The 21,435-nt window shown below is 47.8% G+C and overlaps 1 protein-coding gene across 1 annotated transcript in view; it reads right to left on the reverse strand.

Moving 5' to 3' along the window:
• Positions 1–21,435, reverse strand: part of Pitpnc1 (phosphatidylinositol transfer protein cytoplasmic 1) — a 252,775-nt gene that overhangs the window by 80,065 nt on the left and 151,275 nt on the right. The window contains exon 5 of the mRNA XM_051179490.1: positions 7,085–7,156. Within this exon, the coding sequence (XP_051035447.1) occupies positions 7,085–7,156 (72 nt within the window). The remainder of the gene's footprint in view (positions 1–7,084; positions 7,157–21,435) is intronic.

A 21,435-nucleotide genomic window follows, 5' to 3' on the forward strand; every position in this document is an offset into this window, starting at 1 on the left:
TGTTAATAAATTACTTTAGCGTGTTGCCCTCTGGATGTTGCAAACACCAATCACGAAATAAACTTTTCAGTCACCAATGTGAGGTCCGACCCTGGAAGAGCCAGGCACTCCTGAGACAACAGATGCCCTGTTCTTTAGCTGGTTACTCCCAGGGTTGCTACTTGGGCTCAGGATGAGAGTATCTCTGGCCACATCTCCAAGGCAATGCCAGTTGGGTCCAGCTAAAGCATCAAACTGTCCATGCAGTCCACCTAAAGGTGACTGGCCCCCCCAGAGCTGCAATTTGGTTTCTCTGCTAAGAGCTGTAGTTAACTAAATGAGATGGTATAGTTTTTTTTAAAACCAAGAAGTACTCAGTGATTTAGAATGAGTTTTAAGGGGCTGGAGAGATTGCCCAGTGGTTAGAGCATTGGCTGCTCTCTTAGAGGACCCAGATTTGATTTCCAGCCCATATAGTAACTTAAAACCCTAAGTCCAAATTAACAAATCTGATCCCTCTTCTGGCTTCTGCAGGCACTGCACACATACAGTGCACAGATGTACCTGCAGCCAAAACATCCTTATGTGTAAAGATAAATAAATAAAAACAAAAAAGAGAAAATGAGTTTTAAGCCATGCCTGGTAGTAGTATAGGCCTGTAATCCCAGTTAATGGGATTGACAGCTGAAGGCCAGCCTGAGCTACAAAGGGAATTCAGGGCTAGTTTGGGCTACTTAGTGAGACCCTGTCTCTATATGCCCTGTTAAAAGCTGGGTACAGCCACATGTTCTGTAATCCCAGTCCTGGGGAGGTAGGAGCAGGAGGCTGTCCAAGGCTCACAGACCAGCCACTCCCTGTCTCAAACATAATGTGGAGAGCAGCTTGGGAAGACACATGACATTGGCATCTCTCTCTCTCTCTCACACACACATACTTTTTTTTTTTTTTTTTAAAGGCCAGGGGGATGCTGTGTCTCAGTGGTGGAGTACTTGCTTAGCATGGACAAAACAATGCGTTCTAACTCCAGAACAGTAGAAAAAGAGATAACTAAGGAAAAAGAGATGACTAAGGAGTGTAGAGCAATCACAAGCTGAGCCTAAAAGCCATGGAAGGTCTTCCTCAGGACCATAGAGTTCTGGAATCTTCTATCTTTTGTTCCTTGTCTCCCCAGATAATTTTACCCATATAATTCTGAATCATGGTCTAAATATCTATGAACGGTGGCTTTACATATCTACCCGCCTACCTGATATTTCCTCTTGAAGGTCTCATGGAACCTTAGACATCATCTTGAGTTTCCTCTCAGAATCTGTCTCTCCATTGTTTTCTCAGAAGAACACCATCACTGAAACCCCAAGATCATCCTTCTGCTCCTGCCTCACACGCCATATTAATTCCAACAGAAAGCAAATGTTTTGAAAACATATCCATTTCTCTTGGTTTTGTCCATGGCTACCTTTTCAACCCAAGCTACCATCGTGGTTTGGACTATAGCAAAGCAAAATAGCAAACAAAATTCTCAAACTTGTTGCTGTAGAACAAGCTTTGTACACTGTAAATATGTATTACTCTTACTGGCTAATAAAGAGCTGACCAGCCTATAGCTGTGCAGGAGAGATTGGGTGGGAGATCCAGACTAGGAGAATTCTGGGAAGAAGGGCAAAGTCAGAAGAGTCATCAGGAGATGTAGAGGAAACAAGACATGCTGGAAGACAGGAAAAGACATGAGCTACATGGCAGCACATAGATTAACAGAAATGGGCTCATTTAAGTTATAAGAGCTAGTTAGTAATAAGCCTGAGCTGTTGGCCGAGCATTTAGAATATTTAGTCTCCCTGTCAATTATTTGGAAACTGGTGAGCGGGAAAGAAAAGTCTGCTTATGCTTGATCAAAAATGTTTGTTTCACGATTTGGATCAAATCAAAATTTCAACAGGCAAACACCTTTAACCCAAGAATGGCCACCGTGGAAGTGATGGTGATATCAAATATGTACACAGTACCTTCTGGTTTATGTGCTGCTTTCCTATAAACTCATCTCCAGGAATCCTCCATACTTGCCAGCATTATCAAGTCCATATTCCTTGATAAAGAAACAGAATCCCTGAATAGCCAAGGAACTGCCTACGGTCAGAGATGAATGTGAGCACTGATTTGTCTGTCTCATAAGGAACAACTCTGCCTTCTTTCATTACAACACAGACAGATTAGAACCTCCATCACAAATACTGCTTCCAAGGGATGTCTCTGTGAGAGAGCTTAATTTCCTGGAACTGGAATAGAATGAGATGTCCTTTCCTTTTTACCAAGAGAGAACTTTGCTCCAGGAGGAATTGTGACCTTGGTGACAATATAGCTAACCAAATATAGGCAGGCTGATGTTTACAAAAACAGAACAAAACAAAACAAGGCCCCCAAAACACTCCCCTATTTTTGTAATGTGAATGTGTGTCTGTATTTGTGTGTGCACACGTGTGTTGGTTGATGTTGGGGTCGTCTTGGAATACTGCTCCACCTTAGTCCTTGAGGCAGGGTCCCTTAGTCAAACCCAGAGCTCACTGATATGGCTACTCTTACTAGATGTGGCTAGTCTCATTAGCCAGCTTGCTTGCCCTGAGGATGGAGGCTGGAATAACAGGTGGGCTGCCATAGCTACCCAGCATGTAGGTGTGTTTCTGGGGTTCCAAACTCTAGTCCTCATGCTTACAAGCCTGAATCATTTCCTCAGACCACAAAGACCCTTTGGAGATGCTTCTGTTTTCATGGGTGTGAAGCAATGAAGCCATTCTGGACAGCCTGGTTTACCAAATGTTTATACTAAGTGTTGGTGCCCAGCTTTTCTGCCCCTTAGATCCACCTGAGGGGGGGGGTGTTAAAAATCCTAATGACTAGATTCCATCTATGATCAGTGAAATTATGGCCCCTTGGGCAGGGACAGCAGCACAGGACTGCTGAGCTTTCTGGGCGATTTCAGCACAAAGCCACGATTAGAACCACTGATTTGGACCGTCACGGTGAGAATGGCACATCCCATGTGTGTCCCACCAACAGACAAGGCTCAGCCACAGGGTGAACCCGTTTGGAGAAGTCAGCTTTCTAGAGTGTCTTATGATTCTTTGTGTTGGTTAGTGTCACCTGTCACCAAATAAACATAAGCCCCAGAGGGACGGGCCCTAAGTAGTTGAGACTGCTCAGTAAGATGGCTCTGCATCGCTGTGGAGTCTGATGTTTGATCTCTGGAATCTACATGGTAGGAAGAGAGAGGTAATTTCTGCAAGCTGTCCTCTGACACCACACATGCACCATGGTATGCTCATGCTCTTACACACACACACACACACACACACACACACACACACACACACACACAATGTAATAAAATAACAATAAATAAACAATTTCTCAGGTGAGCTGGTTTGGGGTACATGCCTGTAATCCCAAGCAGCTGAAAGGCTGAGGGAAGAGAATGATCCAAGAGAGAGGCCAGTCTGTATATGGAGTTCAAGGCTAGCCTGGATCAGACAGACAGACAGACAGATAAGCTAGCTAGGTTAGGTGTACCCTGCACGAAGCCAAGGCTGAGAACTCAACTTTGCCTGGTGCCTGCTTTGTTTAGAAGAGGAAGCAGAGGCCAGGCTGCCCCCATTAACCTCCTGGTACATGTCACCCTCCAGCAGGTGTCACAGGAGCGGTCTCCCCTTAAGCCGAACCACGCCAGATTCACGGCCTTGGACAAACAGCAGAACCTTGCTTTGGCATGACCCCATCCTCCCCAGTGCTAATTAAGGCCTAAATAAATGGGCCTCAATTTAAGACAACTTCCCCATTGTGTCCCGGCTGATGGAGCCACAGTTTGCAGGTTTACACAAACATACACTCACTGGTTTCTTCTCTAATGAGAAGATACTTCTGTCTAGTTATCCTGAAAATGTGTTTTTACTGGGTTTTGGATCACATTTATGACTGAGATAGCAACATGTACTCCATTCAGTCACTAATCAATGTGATTATCACCAGAGTCTTTCAATTTAATTATTGCTTCTTATCAGCATCCAGTTCATTAAAATTTTGGCAGGTAGGGGTGGAAATGACGCAGATAGATGAAGGACGGTAGCTGAATGATAAGGCCCCTTGTACAGAAAAGGCAGAGGTGAACTGAATGTATCTAATAATGAGTGAAATACCCACCCCGCACTGCCTCTACACTCTGCCTCCTCTACCCTGGGCTGAACAAGGCATGGGCTGATAGCTTTGCCTCTGACCCTGGCTGGGTAGAGTTACCTCGTCACCATTAAGATTAGAGACAGAAGCACTTGTGATTTGCAAGTGTGGGAGCATCAGTCGAATCCACAGCCTTCCTCTCTCTCTCTCTTTTTTTTCTCCCTGGAAACGGTGCAGGAGGAATAACATTAAAGTGCTACTGGCTATAAACTAGAGAAGGGGGCACAGGCAAAGGGGGGGCAATCAAGTGGATCTGGGACTCTCTGCTCCCGTGGCCCCAGGAGTAACACCTGGAGATCTGACAGCAGAGTCAGGCAGGGGCGAGGGAGGAAGCCTGAAGATCACAGGGGCCTCGCAATCTGTGAGGTGCAAGACACCCTCTCCATCCACACATGGGGAACCGACTTGAATGAACTCTCGAGGAATGAAGCTCAGAGAAGAGAACAATAATTTGTTTGGAAAGACTATTTCTAAAATCACTTTCATTACTATATTGTATTTTGCCTCACATATGTCTGTGTACCACGGGCATGCCCGGTGCCTAGGAAGGACAGACGAGGGAGGGTATTGGATCCCCTGGAACTGGAGTAACCGCTCGTTGTGAGTCACTGAATATGGGTGCTAACAAATGAACTGGGGGCCTCTGCAAGAGTAGCAAGTGCTCTTGTCCTCGGAGCCATCCACCTCTCCAGCCCCCAAACCCATGTTTTTTGCTTTTTTGTTTTTGTTTTTCTTCAGTGGTACCAGGAAAAACAGTGCCGGCACCTGGTTTGGACTATGATTTTTCCTGATCGCCCGTAGCTATGTCAGAACGGTCAAGTTAATCTCAACCTGCGGCGGCGGCAGCAGCAGCAAGAAATTGCCATTAAACCACACGTGAGAGCTGGGGAGAAGGTGGCGAAAAGGTAAACTGTTTGCTGTGCAAGTATGAGGACCCGGGTTCGATCCCTAGCTGGGCATGATGACTTTTCACTTGCCTGTAACCCCAGTGCTGGTGCAGCCCAGACAGGCAGATTTCTGAGGCGGCCTAGCAGAGTGAGGACGCCAAGTTCAGTGAGAAGTGTTCCCCAAGAGTGAGGCAGAGAATGAGTGAGAAATAGACACAGTGCTGACCTTGAGTGGGGAAGAGTATCCTGTGCCTTGTTAAAAACAGCATACCGTATGATTCAATTTGGGAGGAACTGGTTTAAAAAAAAAAATCACTAATATCTTGTAATGTGAGTCAAAGGGATATGGGTATTCATCTCTGAATCATGGGATTACTCTTGGCTTTCCTTGGGTCTTGGAGCACATTTTAAGTTTGAAAAGCTGTTTATGAATTTTCCAATCAGAAAAGGTCACGCTTGCCAAAGTTAGCATACACCCTTTGCAGCACTGCTTTAGACACTGTGGTTTTGATAACGATGGCCAGCAAAGTGCACAGATTTTAGGACAGTTCTTTCCACTTCCTTTGTGTAACTACACTGAGGTAATGCTCACTATGGAGCTACTGAACCTGGTGGCAAGAGAGTACCCCAGACACTGACAGTATTCTCTCTGGAAAGTTCCAGAAACTCTGCAGCAGGGACATGGCTGAGAGCACTTGTGGGTAGATCAATCGAATACTCGGATTTTTTTTCTGGAAAAAAAAAAATGAAGGTTTTTGTGTCCTGGGACAACCACTCTCCTCTGTGGCTGACAAACATCATATACACTGGAAGAGTGTGGCTGGGTACTAATAAACCTTTATTTATAAAGAAAGTAGTTTGGCAGGGCAGTGGTGGTACATGCCTTTAATCCCATAACAGAGGCAGGCAGATCTCTATGAGTTTGAGGCCAGCATGGTCTACAGAGTGAGCTTCAAGACAGCCATGGATACACAGAGAAATCTTGTCTCAAAAATCAAAGAAAGAAAGATAGAGAGAAGGAAAGGAAGAAAGAAGGGATGGAGGGAGGTAGGGAGGAAGGAAGGAAGGAAACAAAGAAACAAACAACGAAAAAGAAGTAGGAAAGTAGTTTGGGCTGGGGAGATAGCTTAGTAGCTAAAGCAATGGCCATACAAGAGGGAGAGCCAGATTTGGGACTCTAGGACTCACATAAATGCTGAATGGATGGGGCAGCACATCTTAGAAGACAGACACAAGCTCCTCAGAACAAGGGGCTGGCCAGACTAGCAGCATCAGGCAGCTGCTGTGAGTTCGAATGAGTGACTTCCTCAATGAGAAAGATGGAGAATAATCAAGGAAGACAGTGTCATCAACCTCAGGCTCCCATCTACACATAATCACACACATGCATATGTACCCTTCTGCCTTGGACAGCCATTCACACACAGAACACACGCACACAACGCACATCATCCACACATCCTTATGGACAGAAAATCAAACAAAACCAAAACGAAGTAGTTCGCCATCACCTGTAGAGTCCAGCTTGCCTGTCATAATCCAGGAAGCAGAAGTGACCAAGTACCAGCCAGCTCAATCCCTGCTAATACTATTATAAAAGCATCCCACAAGCATCTCCCATTCCCAGATTCTGTTCCCGACCTTTGCCTTTGGCATACACTTCTCAATGAGTATAGGAATTTGCTCAGAGCTGAGTGTGAGTGCACACACCCTGCAATCCCAGCAGTCAGTGCAGTTGGAAATGGACTAAGAGAAACCCGAGTTTCCACTGTCCTCTCCACGTCTCATGGCAATCACTTGCATTGCAGAGGCCCATTGGAAGGACACACAAGTTAAAGAGAGGAAAGCTAAACTATAAGGTATACCAGGTCCAGTCCCAGAGGTCCAAGGCCAGCACCCCTCGAGGGCCCAGGGACAGACCAGGGCCAGGTGAGGTACTATGACCTTCAGAGGCCAAGACTTGAGGGACGCACGCACAGAGTCAGAGGGCTACTCACGCTGTCGTTGCTTCCTTTGTTGTCTTCGTACTTGGTTTCTATATGGATGGAGAATTTCGGCAGAAAGGAACACTGTGGACAAAGAGCAGACTTTGGTTAGCACTGCAGTCTCCTCTTGTCGCGTCTTCGGTGTGGCTTGGGGCTGCTCGCCTGAACATTAGGTTGGGAGCATAGATCTATAGCAGAAATGGTAAGATATCTTATACATCAGTAACCACATTCTGCGGGAGAAGCCACTACCGTGAGCACCACTTCTCCCAGAAGTCAGTAGGCAGTGTTGGGAAGGGGGATGGCCCAGCAGCACGTGTCCAAAGGGAATATGTGCTGTGAGCCCTGATGCCAGAGGGAATGTAGTCGCCTGTTACGGAAGCCAACTCCGGGTCTGCGAAGCTCACTTCGCTCACCAGGGACCTCACCATAACCCCTGTGTTCATGTGCATACAAAATTAAGGAGGTGGCCCAGCACGACCTTGAGATCAAAGATCAGTGGTCAGTTAGGTGCACGTGAGCACATGTATGTGTGGCATCCATGTGAGTACATAGATACTGATGATCTCTGTTCGGTACGTTCCTCCATTACTCTCCATCTCAATTTTGGGAGGGACATAGTATGTGACGGGGTCTCTCTATATAGTCCTGGCTGCCCTGGAACTCACTCTGTAGAGCAGGCTGGCCTCAAACTCACAGAGATCCCCCTGCTTCTGCCTCCCAAGTGCTGGGATTAAAGGTGTTTCCCACCATGCTTGGCCTTTTTTTTTTTTTTTTTTTTTTTAACCTAGAGCTCACCAATTTGTTTGGGTGAGCTACAGGTATTGGCCTGCCTCCACATTTCCTCTATTGCCGGCATTGAGATTATGATAGGTACCTCTGTCCTTGCATTTTATGTGGCTACTGGGGCTCCAAGCACAGGTCACCATGCTTCCATGGCAATCACTTTACCTAATGGGCAAGCTCCCTCGCTCGCCTCGATAATTGTTTCTTCAATCTGTAACTTTAAGGGGTTGACAAGATGACTCAACAGGAAAGGTACCTGCCACTCAAGCCTGACGATTCAGAACTCATGCAAAAAAGCCAGCTGTGATGGTGCGAATCTGTATTCCCAGCCATCCTACAGCAAACGGAAAGTAGGGGCAAGGGCGCCTGGAAGCCTGTGGGCCAGCTAGCCTGGAGTGCACAGCACAGCAAAAACAGCAGGAGAAACCAGCCTCAAAGTAAGGTGGAACATGAGACCCCAACCTCAAAAGTTCTCTTAAGCCCTCTCTCCCAACTTATTATCTACTAGTGACCCTACAACGGATACATAAATTGATGCAGCAACAACAACAACGAAATTTTGCTGTCAAGGGTCTGGTGGTCCAAGGTGGAGCATGTGCTTAGTATGGGTAAGGTCTTGAGTTTGATCTTCAGAACCGAAACGTGCATGTGGAACTAAGTAACAAGTAAGTCATCAGCGAACAGCAGTGATCAGCACGAGGCTGCCAGAGGCCTTATTTGCAAGGCTGCCCTAGTGTCCCTGTCTTACCAGGCCCCACTGTGTCTCAGATTTGAAAGGTCAGGCAGCCTAAGAAGAGGATGTTGATGGATTTGGGTGTATCCGGCCTCCTCCTGGCACTGCGCTGGACATTATCTTCCTTGAACACCAGAGATGGGATCGAAGGCTAATAGTTAAAATGACCCAGAGAGTTTTTCACTGGGGCCTGCAGGTATTAGAGCCAAGAGACATGGCTTGCTCTGGTCACAGTCCCAAGAGGCTATGTTCTCTGCCACAGGCATTTTCTGAATGTTTCCAAGTTCTTGGATGTTTGCAAATTCCCCAAGGGGTAAATGCTAATATTATCATCCCTCCTTTCGAGATGAGGAATGGAGCCACAGAGAGGTTAAGTAAATGGCCTCCAATCACACAGCTGGCTCATTACCGCATCAGTGCTGAAAGCTGTGTAGCCTGTGTCCATGTCCCAGTGTCCATGCTCTGGACTATCACCACCCCCCCCCCCGTGGTTCTCTAAAGGGGGATGTCTAGTCCAGTGACAGCCACAGCACTCTAGAAGTTTGCTAGAAATGTAATGCCTAAGGGCCCACTCTGGAGTAACTGATTCCAAAAGCCTGGAGGTGGGGTCCAGCACTGTAAGTTGCACAAACCCTTCATGGGCATGCTGCCACACGCTCCAATGGGGAAGCTGGCTTACTGCTCCATTTGTGGGAATGGGAATGGGAAGAGGATGAAAGCCAAAGCCCCATCACCTACGAATACCACCTGTACCTCATGGGCTTCCCCTCTGCTCTAACTACACTCCCCTTTCAGCCTAGCTGAGACCCTGGGGACATCCACATAAGAAGGCAGACGACGTGCCATGGCTAATTTCCCTGACACCACATGCCTGCGTGCACCTGATATCTACCCAGTTTTAATCTAAGAGAAGCAATCGGAGCTGTGACTAAGGAATCACGGAGACAACCGATCCCAGTAATTGCCTCGATGGAGACTGAGGCGCCATGGTGATTTATTAACACATTCCCGGCTGTCTCCTGCCCAACCTCTCACTCGGTAACACTGCCCTCACACCCATTTCCAGGGACTTCCAGGGAGGAGGGCTGCTCATCGTGAGTCAAGTCTCTGGCACCCCTGGGGCCCCTGGTAGACCCTTGATTGACTCATGAGCATGGGAGATGTCCTTGCAAAGAGACCCTCTTAGAGATAACAAGCCTTTAGGGAAATCAATATTTGTACTTTCAAACCTGTGATTTATCTGAGGGTCAATCCAATGAGGAGTGAGGGAAGGAGGCAATGCAGGGTGTGAATCGGTCTGCGGCACCAAGAGAAAAACTACATGGCGCAGTGTGTGTGTGTGTGTGTGTGTGTGTGTGTGTGTGTGTGTGTGTGTACACGTGCTCCTGAGTTCTTCCTCCATTACTACAAAGTGTAACCTGAAATTCGCTGAGTAGGCTTGGTTGTGGGGCTTAAGAGCCCCAGAGATTTCTCCCAACTGTTTCCATAGCACACTGGTGCACCACTGTGTTCCCTTTCTATGATCTAAACTCAGGTGCCCATGCTTGTGTAGCGAGCGCTTCACCAACCAGGTTTTCTCCCCAGCCTGTGGCTCCCCACCCCCACCCCCAAGCTCATCTTCTAAAACCGCTTATCTAGGCCGAGCCAATAAATCCCAGCATTTGGGTTTCAAACCCAAATATGAAATGCAAAAGGCTTGCATGCAAATTCGCAGGTGCTGTTATTTTGAGTGGAGGATGAAGGTTATTTTCCTATCAGAATGGCAACCCTGACTGCATCAAGGCTGCAGGTGCGCCCGCCCTCAGCCAGGCAGCAGGAGGATGTGGACCAAAGGAGCCCTGCCCTGGGTTGCAGAGTGTTTTTTTTTTGGATGGGGACAGGCGAGGTAGGGCTGATAATCCTTTTGGGGGCATCTGATGGATCCTTCGTGGGGGGCTGGCATGTGAGAGTGTCTCACGATAAAATCAGAAGTCTCGGTTCAGTGAAATGCCTCAGTGGGGAAGGGTACATACTGCCCAGCCCGAGAGCGTGAGTCCAACCTGCAGATAACCGAAGGGTGGAAGAAAAGAGCTGAGTCCTACAAATTGTCCTCTGACCTCTACAGGTACGCCATGACATATGCGCGTGCGAGCGTGCGCACGGTACACACAGAATGTAAAGAAGAGCAGAAGCAGTCAGGTGTTGGTGGTGCACCCCTTTAATCCCAGCACTCCAGAGGCATAGGCAGGTGGATCTCTGTGAGTTCGAAGCCAGCCTGGTCTACTGAGTGACTTCCAGGACAGGCTTCAAAGCTACACAGAGAAACCCTGTCTCGAAAAAGAAAGGAAGGAAGGAAGGAAGGAAGGAAGGAAGGAAGGAAGGAAGGAAGGAAGGAAGGAAAGAACAGCAGAAGCTTCTACAGCTCCAGTTGTTTTAGAACTGCCGTAAACTCTGTGAGCTGTTCATCTTTAACAATGTTTCGTTATTTGTTTTTATTTATGTGTGTGGGTGTCTTGCCTGCATTTGTCTGTGTACCACATGCACACAGTATCTGCAGGGGTCAGGAGGGCATCGGATGCTCAGGGACTAAAGTTACAAAAGGTTGTTGGCCATCATGTGGGTGCTGGGAACTGAACCCTGGTCCTCTGGAAGAGCCACCCAGTGCTCTTAACTAGTGAGTCATTTCCCAAGTGCACAAAGTTTAAGATTGGCACCTGGGGCCAGCCAGTCTATCCAAAATGGCGAGCTCCAGATCTCAAAAACAATGTGGACTGGGACTAGGGAAGACAAGTCAAATGCCGATCTCAGGCCTCTATTCACACATGCACACACATATACATAAACAAATAAAATGTTCCACAAGTTTGTTCTCTCCTTCTGCCATGTAGGTGTGGGGATTTGAACCCGGGTTGTCAGGCTTGGAAAGGAACCTTTAACCACTGAGCCATTTCGCTGGTCCAAATCTCACAGTTTTGACTCCTGGTTTGATGAGGACAGAGGCCTCATGATAGAAACACCATAGCCTCCTCCCATGTACCGCCAATCTTTCAGTTATTTATTTTTGCTTCTTACTCTTTGAGAATCAGAGGATGACACTCGTTTCCCCATTGCAAAATGCCATAGTGAAAAGAACTGGTGGTCTTGCCAGTGACTTGCGATCACAAGGGAAACATCTTGACTTTTACCATCCCCAGCCTCAGCTACTGCATTTCCAGAAAGAGAACAATCCTTTACTCTGTAGGCATACTTGGAAGATCAATGATTGTACAAGCAACCTCTAGCCCAGTTCCTGGCACACACTAGCTGTGCAGTAATAAAAAGCCATTTATATATGGCTTCCCTGGGATCCTGTTTAATTGATTATCTTCTCCCTATCTCCTCATGACCCCAAAACACAAGGAGTGTTTTATTCATGTGCATGGTTGTGTATGTGGTGTGTGGGTATGTGTTTGTATGTGATGTAGGGTGTGTGTGTGTGTGTGTGTGATGTGGAGTGTGGGGTGTGTGTGTATGTGGCACGTGTGTGTTGTGTACGTACACAGAGGCCAGAGGAGGGTGTCCCGTTTCTTCTAGCACTTTCCACTTTCTCTCTCTGAAGACGGAGCTCATGCTTTCCAGTTATGACCACGTGGCCCGTTACATGGGTGCTAGGGTCCAAACTCGGGCTCTCACGCTTGCAAAGCGAGTTCCTTTGCCCTTGAGCCCTCATCACTTTAGCCCAAAGTGTCCTATTCCTCCAAACAAGTCTACGCGGACACTCTTCACTGCTTCTTGCTCGGTCTGTAGCCAACCCTGTCTCTGTCTTCATAAACTGCCAGAGACTGCCGGCTGCCCTCTGGTCTCTCTTCTCACCCGGTGCAGTCTGGGGTGGAGGTGACAAACCCAAAGCTTTGTGAACCGGCATCACCTCCCGACCCACACTCCAGAGATTCCCCTCACTGCCCATGTGCCCAAGCAATTCCTCCATCATTCTGCACAGCAGCTGGTTTTGCAGCCCCCCCCCCATGTAAGCAGTCCTCCATCCTCTTCTCACCTCAACTGCTTCTCCTTTCCCACTCTGCAAAGATCCTTCCCAAACCAACACCTCTCGTTCCAACTTCCCACATACCCAGCTGCCATGGGCCACCCCCAGTGAGAGGCCTGCAGACACATCAAGCCCAAAGGTCTGAGCTGAACTTGAAGGTTCTCCTGGCTTGTACTTCCTAGAGACACTAAGATGAGTTACCATGAACTTGGAGACGGGAAACCTGGAGTCAAGGCATGGACCAGACCACACTCCCTCCACAGAGACAGAGAGCTTCTGATGGACCCAGGAAACCCTTGTTTTTGGGTGTATAACTCCATCACATAGCCTTCATCTCTCTGGGCCTCCTCCTCCTTCCTCCCATGTCCCTCCTCCCTCCTCCCCCCTTTTCCATTTTGTTTATTTTTGAGACAGGTTCTCTGTGTAGCCCTGGCTATCTAGGATCTCTGTGAGTTCTACAGAGCTAGTTCTAGGACAGCGAGGGCTATTACACAAAGAAACCCTGTTTCAAAAAACAAAACAAAACAAAACAAAAAAAAAAACAAAAAACAAAACAAACAAAAAGTGTGTGTGTGTGTGTATGTGTGTGTGTATGTGTGTGTGTATGTATGTGTATGTGTGTGTGTGAGGGTGTGTGTGAGGGTGTGTGTATGTGTGTGTGTGTATGTGTGTGTATGTGTGTGTGTGTGAGGGTGTGTGTATGTGTGTGTGTGTATGTGTGTGTGTGTATGTGTGTGTGTATATGTGTGTGTGTGAGGGTGTGTATGTATGTGTGTGTGTGTGTGAGGGTGTGTGTGTGTGTGTGTGTGTGTGTTCGAGTGCAGTGCCCAAGGAAGCTAGAAGAGGATTATGAGTTGCCCATTGTGAGTGGTGGGAATTGAACCTGGGTTCTCTGCAAGAGGAATACATGCTCCTCTTTTCTCTTTTTAGAACTAGAGATGCAACCCAGGGCCTTATGTATGCTAAGTATTCACTCTACCCTGAGCTATATGGGGGTCAGAGGACATGTGGGTATTGGTTCTGCTCTTTTGCTATGACAGTCTTGGGGATCTAATTCATGTCACTGAGTTTGGTCACAGGCACCTTTACCCTCTGAGCCATCTTGCTGGCTCCACCAGCTCTCTTTACTTTTCATTTTGCCATGGAGGGGATTGCAGCCCAGGCTGGCCCCTGAGCCACTAGTGGATGCAGGCCCACGCACAGAGCCACTAGTGGATGCAGGCCCATAGAGCCACTGCCACTGCCCATTGCCACCACCCCCAGCTGCTAGGCTTTGTGTGCACAGTTCTCCCAAGGAAACCCTGGCCAAAGACTACCTCAGCCACCCCTTGTGAGTGGTCTCCCCATGTGAGTAGGCGTCTGCCTACCTCACCACAGCCCCCCTCTCCTTGACATCATTATTCTTAGCCGCCTGTGTTACCTCCCAGCCACACGGTAAGTGCTGACGGGGTGTTTCTTCCTCATGAGATCCTATTGCCACCGGCAGGGTCATACAGCAGTCACCACAGTTGCCGCTCTTCACTGCCTGAGCCACATATTCAGCCCCCACCCCCAATACTTCCCGCTGTTTGCTACTTTTCCACAGCAAGGACTATGTCACTAACCCTATCCAGGGAAGGAAAGAGAAGACCTCTACCTTACAATCCTGGACTCTCAAAATTAGCATCATTGCCTAAAAGCATGGACATGTTTTCTCGGGTGAGAAGGGTTCCATGTCACCCAGGGTCAAATGAGGGACAAATAAATCAGGAAACCTGATTCGACCACATCTGAGCCTGCTGTGAGGGGCAAGGGACCACAGTCTGGGCCACTGTCTAAAGCGGGTAGGAGTCCAAGGGATCTGGGAGGCATCTGTGTTTTTGAAGACAGGCATTTGGGAGTGTGTCAAGTCTGGCCCACAATACGAAGGGAAGGCTGGACAGTCATGGCAGGACAGAGTCCTGAGATCACCTCAAAGCCACGGGCACTATGTCCTTCCATCCTGAGATCACAAGCGGCCGGCTGCACTGTGTGGTTACCTAGCAGATAAGTCCAACCTGTGGCCCCCAGCCCGCGTTCATCTCAGGATAGGCATGAATGTGGCTCAACTCGGAAGACAAGGTGCGGTGAAAAGTCTGGACACCCCTGCTGGAGCCTCTGATTGACAGTCCTGAGTATCAAAGTCAGTGTACCAAAGACCTTGCTTTACTTGTTTGCTTGCTTATCTGTTTATTTGAACAGGATTTCACTATGTAGACCAAGCTAGTCTGGCTGCCTCGGCTTCCCAAACGCTTGGAGCAGAGCCCTGTACCACCATACTTGACCCAGGATGGAGAAAGGCCTCTGAAAGCTGAAGGGAGAGCTGAATGGAAAATGTGAACCGAGCCCTTCAATCACAAGAAAGTGAAGGAAGGAGAGCACAAGAGAAGCCGGAAGGCTGGATGGAACGTGAGCCCCAGTGGACACTTCCATTTTCAACCCAGCCAAGGACTCAGCTAACCTCAGCATAGATTCCCATCCCCGTGGAGACAGCAAGGAAATAAATGGATGATGTCTGCAGTTGCTGAGTTTTGTGGGAAAGCTGCCTCATGGCAGTGGAAGACCCAGCCCACCGCTTTCCTTCCCGATGGCCCATCAGGACCTCATCCATGCAAGTGTCACTCACTTTGAGGTTTGAACATGTCTGGGGGAAACCTGTGCTCCTCCTGACTTAGTCATCCGATCTACAAGGGCTCTGTCAATGTCCACCGCTTATGGCCCAGTGAGAGTTACTAGTAACAGACACCAGGAAGCTTATCCCTCGCTGCAGCCCACATCCAGGAGCATGCACCTCACCCATACGGAGGAAGTGGGTACTTTATTAGAAACAAAATCCAGGTCTCAGAGGGAAACACTTTGGTTCAAGCCTCAGGTTCTTTGCTCACAAACTTTGTGATTCTCGGCAAACTTGAGTGTCTGAACTTGAGGGTCCCTGTCTATCACACGGAGATGGTCCCGGCTTCAGTTATCCAGCCAGGATTAATGGAACAGTGGATGTCTGAGGCCAGGCAGTGTCTGGTGGAAGAGGTTTGGGGTGGAGTGGCCCCATTTCATGTACTCCTGGTGACAGAACACGCACAGCCGTGTGGATGAGCTAACTGTGCTAGAGTGCAGATAGATTTGTCACTATGAACATGTGAGGGTATGATGGAAGCTGTGGGTTTGCTGACGTGGGTACCAGAGGCAAAGCACCTGACCAGTCCTCTCTAAATGAATGGTGGCACAGTGGGCTCCCTGCCCACTCCGATCACATGGCCGGCTCTGCTACTGTGGATAGAAAGCCTCGTTTTCCTAGCTCTGTCCTTGACGATTTACTCTAAAGTAGGTGCATTCTTCTGGGCTGCCTCCTTCGGCTTGCATTCTACTCCCTGCCTACTTCCTGCAGAGTAAAGAACATTCCAGTAGGGACCTTTCTGTCTTCTAGGTCTAAAAATTAATATGGCCACTGGTTCACTCAGCTTATAAAACCTAAGGTTCTAAGAAGTTACAAAATAGCAAGAAGACAACAACAAAAACCAAAAACCAAACCCAAAGCAAATCAAACCAAAAAATCCAGAGCGGATGTGCTTAAGGAAGAGTCTCCTGCTGGGCGTTGGTGGCCTATGCCTGTAATCCGAGCACTTGGGAGGCAGAAGCAGGTGGATCTCTGTGAGTTTGCCTGGTCTACAAAGCTACACAAAGAAACTCTGTCTTGAAGAAGAAGAAGAAGAAGAAGAAGAAGAAGAAGAAGAAGAAGAAGAAGAAGAAAAAGACAGTGACTCCAGAGCTCTTGTCCCCACTGAAAACAGTACCAGAGCCATGAAGAAATACAGCTGTGGGTCCTTACCATCTGCTCCCTGCCTCCACTGGCCACTGGCTTCCTTTGTGTGCCATATCTGTGCATGGCTAATTGGAGTGCTGTCCCATTTGAATCTACTGAGTTGTTCCCCCCCCCCCCATTGTAACGTGGTCCTATATACAGCGCCTGCAAAATCTCCAGCAATAAGACCCAGGGTGCAGCTGGGTGGTTCTTTGTTGAACACTGAGATGAACCTATTTGAAGTTTTGAGAAGCAAGGAGGGAGGGAGGGGGTTGTGAGGTGTCTGGGCCTCGGCAAGAATAATTTCCAGACATGAGCTCTCCCAGGTTCACTGTCGGGAAACGCGAGCAGCTTGTACCAAAAGCAAGGTGGAGCTGTGCTCCCAATTCACCACAGACAGGCTTCGGAAAAAACGAAAGAGCTATTTTTGGTCCTGTGATTGATTAGGGTTGCTATGGTGATAAGAAACACTATGAGAACAAAACTGAACGTAAGCACACGCACAGGGGGATGGCGGCATCTACCTGAGGGGTGCGGGCAAGCCCGTGCTATAGACAGCACATCTGTAAGGAACAAGAAGACTGGCCACGGGGACAAGTCCAAGGGTCTCCAGGATCCGACTTTAGAAGCAAGGAGTAGCCAAACTTCTGGGAGCCTGGGACCATTCACTTCAAAGATTGTTGTTGAGAATGCAATACTCCTCTGGCACTTGACTTATAGCTGGCACACTGCAAACTTGGGCACTTTCCAGCAAAAAATACCAATATGATTCCCTACGACAGTTTATTTCTAATGGGACCTCACCTACCAACCCTTTAAAAAAGCCTCCGGCCTTCCTCTGATGATTTTCTTTTAGAGTTTGTAGGATTTCTCTTCCTGCTTTTAGTTGCTTTTTTCAGGGAGTGAGGCATGGGCTAGCTCAGGGGCAGAGTGCATGGTTAGCTTGTGTGAGGGGTAGAGCACATGGTTATTGTATAATAATATAGCATAGGAATATTGTATAATCTGCCTCCTGTGTACTGGGATTAAAGACATGCACTACCACCACTTGCACTATTTATAGATTTTTTTAAAGGTTTATTTATTTATTAATACAGTGTTCTGCCTGCATGTATGCCTGCAGGCCAGACAGGGCTCCAGATCTCATTACAGATGATTGGGAGCCACCATGTGGTTGCTGGGAATTGAATTCAGGACCTCTCTCTGGGAGAGCTAACTGCTGAGCTAGCCTCCAGCCCCCCCCCCCCCCCATTTATAGACTTGCTACCAACAAACGTGAAACTCCACGAGGACTCATCATCCTAAGCCAGCCCCTGACAATGACAGTGATCGTCTGGCATTGTATAGATGTATACAATGTCAAGGAATGTCCTCTAGGACAGACAGGGCATTTCAACTTGAGATGGAATCATTAATACAACTGAATTTGTCAGTGTTTCTTTTCACAAACAGGAAACTCATGTCTGCAATGTTTGCTCCCTCCGTGTCCACCTCTCTCCCTCCCTTGCACTGGCGTGGGGCCGGAAAACGTTGGGATCGTCCAGCTTATTTTGAGGCAGGGTCTCTCACTTGTCTGGGGCTCACAAAGTAGGCTAGGCTAGTTAGCCAGTAGGACTCAGTAAGCTACCAGTCTCAGCTTCCCCAGTGCTAGGATTAGAACCAAACATCTTATAAACCGCCAAGCATTTACGTGGGTGCTGGGATTCAAACTCTGGTTCTCATGTTTAGATGCAATACACCACAGGCTGGGTCATCTCTCCATAATCCATCTCCTGAGCTTCGTTCTTCAAAGCTTTTTCCTCTCTCCTCCTTTGCTCTCCTCTCTTTTCCTCTCTCCTCCTCCCTCCCCTCTCCTGGCTGGCCTCAAGCTTTCAGCATTCCTTATGTCTTAGCCTCTCAAGTTCTAGAATTACAGATGTAAGGCACCGTGTCCTGTCTTGGATGTAGGTCTTAAGGAACTATGGGACTTCAATTTTCTTTACCTTATCTGGAGTTTTGGTGGGATTTTCTGTTTTGCTTTTTTGTTGTTGTTTTGTTTGTTTATTTGTTGTTTGTTTTTGAGACAGGCTTCCTCTACATCTCTACATAGTCCTGGCTGTTCAGGAACTAGCTAGCTATGTAGACCATGCCGGCCTCCATCTCACAGAGATACATCTGCTTCTGCCTCCTGAATGCTGGGAAAAGGGCCACCTTTTTAGCCTTCCAGGTTGACAGAAATTTTGCCTTAGAAGGCAAAATAAAAATTTCTCACTGTGCACGCTAGTCTTTAAAACACACCCCAGTTTCAAGGAGGTATGTGTCCTCTGTGCCTCATCTGCTCAGACTCTATGATCATGCTGGCTGGGTTCCAAGGCCCTGTATGATGGTCCCTAGGTAGGGTCTGTGGTTATGCTGAAAGGGCAGCTGGGAACAGAGAAGATAGTTCTGGGAAAGCATCTTCGGAACTCAAGTGGGGAAAAGGAAGAGTGAAAGAATTGTAAAGCGAAGAGGATGTGACAAAGAATGGCCTATAAATAAGAGCACCAAGGGTGAATCAGAGAGACTCCCCAAGTGTGTGCTGTACAGGGAGACACACGTGGCCAAGAAGGACGGCGGGGTCTGAAAGAGAAGTGGAGGAGGGTGAGAGGAAGCGAGTACGGCAGCAGAGGCGGAAAGAGCTGGAAACAGCTGCCTGTCTCATAGCCCACAGCAAGGAAATACACTTTGGGCTCTCCACATTGCCACCAGCCTGCGCCCAGCCTGCGCCCTGCACACGGCTCTCATTCATTACTTCAGTCATTGATGAAGCCTTTTGCCGTCCTCTCCAAAGCACAGCATCAGCAACTCACTGGAGAAGCAAGGCCAGGAGGGAGATGGAGCTGAATGCATGAATGAAAGCCTGCTTTCTGAATGGAGCAGGATCTGCTATTGGCACTTCTAGGGCAAGGAAATGAAATTCAGGCTCACACAATCTCCAGCTAGGCTCATCAAGGCAGAAACAAGCAGAGGCTATGCGCGGACACTGATAGTTGTACACGGTAAAGGCAAGACAAGAGTTTAAAGAGACAGGCTGACCACCTCCCACAAGCCCTAGACTGTGTATCAGACAAGAGAGAGCTAGCGTGAGCCCTGAAATACAGGCTCGCAGGTGGAAGGTGTTAAGACGGAGCACAGGAGCTGAGGCAGTGGCTCGGCAGCTAAGAGTGCTTTCTGTGCAAGGATGAGGACCTGAGTTCAGATCCCCAGTGTTCACAAAGAAAAACAGATGTGGTTCCTTGCACACCTGTAACCCTGGTGCTGTGGGGGACAGACAGTACAGTCACTGGGCTTGCTGGTTACAAGCCCAGCTTCAGGTCCTGAGAGACTTTGTCTCAAGGGAATAATGTGTGGAGTAGAGTGACAGATAGGGAAACTCCTTGTCTCCCTCCACCTCTCTCTCCCTCTCCCTCTCTCTCCCTCTCCCCCCCCCACACAAATTGACAAAAAAAGAAAACCCAAAATTTTCATGTCTGCAAGTAGAAAATAGGCAGAGAAGAAAAGATGTATTTCCAAATAAAGTCTACTGAATAGTTCTTTAAAAGCATCCCCCCCGCCCCGCCCCCAGGGTTGGAGAGATGCCCAGTGGGTACAGATGTTTCCTGTCATACCTGAAGACCAGGACACACAGTGGGAAGGAGGCAGAGGCAGGCAGATCTCTGTGAGTTCAAGGTCAGCCCAATCTACAGAGGGAGTTCCAGGATAGCCAGGACTACACATAGTGAAATGCTGTCTCAAACAAAGCAAAACAAAACAACAACAACAAAAAATACTTAAACAAAACAGCATTCCTCCCCCATGACTGCCCTGTGTTATCTTGAATGATTGAATGAGCAATGCTACCAACTAGAGACAATCCTCTGCTGTTACAGTAGGTGACGTGGTGTATCATCTGCTCTTTCCTCTCACAATGACTGGCTGAACTAATTTTCCCTGGGCTTGGAAGTGGCCAGAACACAAACAGAAGTAGCTGCCCGAAGTCCCTGCTTGCTAGGCACTAATTGGCTGGTTGCTGGGTGGGGAGACATGCTTCCCCAGTACCATAGCTTCTGGGAACATTCTGTTTTATATAGCTGGCTGCTCCTCACAACCAATTCATCTTCAACATGGACACTGTCGCTGTTTGGGTGTTGAATGTCCCTAAAAGGCCTAGCATTAAAGGCTCCCCCACGAGCAGTGCAACTGGAGGTATATCCTAGTGGGAGGGTTGGTGGAAATTGGGAGAGTGGGACCCTGGTCTCTTCCCCTCTTTTGTGTCCTGGCCACGAAGTGAACCATTCTCCCATGACCCACATATACCCACTGTGATGCCACACCATAGAACAGGGCCCTAGTGACAAGGCTGAAATCTCTAAATATGAGAGCCAAAACAAACCTTCCACCATCCCCCCATAAGCCAATCACAGCGGGAATTTTGTTACAGTGTTGCAAAGGTAACGCAGAGACATATCTAATTGAACAGAGTCTGCATAACAACCTACTGCTTGCTTCCTTTACTATGTGACAATGCACTGATTTACTTGGAAAGACATTTATCCAGGATCCATACCACCTGGTCCAAACAAAACCAAAACATTTCATTATTATTGGGCACTCTTTAGGAAAAAAAAAAAAAAGCCTCAGTATCTAAGCAATACTAATCTCTAGGCAACATATTAGCTTACTGAAACGGAGAAGGCAATATTTACATGGTTAGAACTGATCCAATGGCCTATGCAACAGATGCATAACAGCTCTAAGAGAAGCTTCTAGAACTCCTCTAACTCCTTGCAAAATGCAAAGTTCCATGGACAGATAAATGTGGGAGTGTTACAAATTGCAGGTTCCTTTGGAACAGAGGCTGTGAGAAATCTTGCTACAATGAATCTATTCATCCCTTCTCGTCTTATTCTGTACCCAAACCCTGCAATGGAATTTAACTATGTACACCAAGCTAAGCTCCTGGGAATTTAGCTCAGTGATGGGATTACATGAGTGAGCCACCATACCTAGTTCATGTCTCCATGAAC

The sequence above is a fragment of the Phodopus roborovskii genome, unplaced genomic scaffold (genome assembly GCF_943737965.1).
Source record: "Phodopus roborovskii unplaced genomic scaffold, PHOROB, whole genome shotgun sequence".
Taxonomy (NCBI): domain Eukaryota; kingdom Metazoa; phylum Chordata; class Mammalia; order Rodentia; family Cricetidae; genus Phodopus; species Phodopus roborovskii.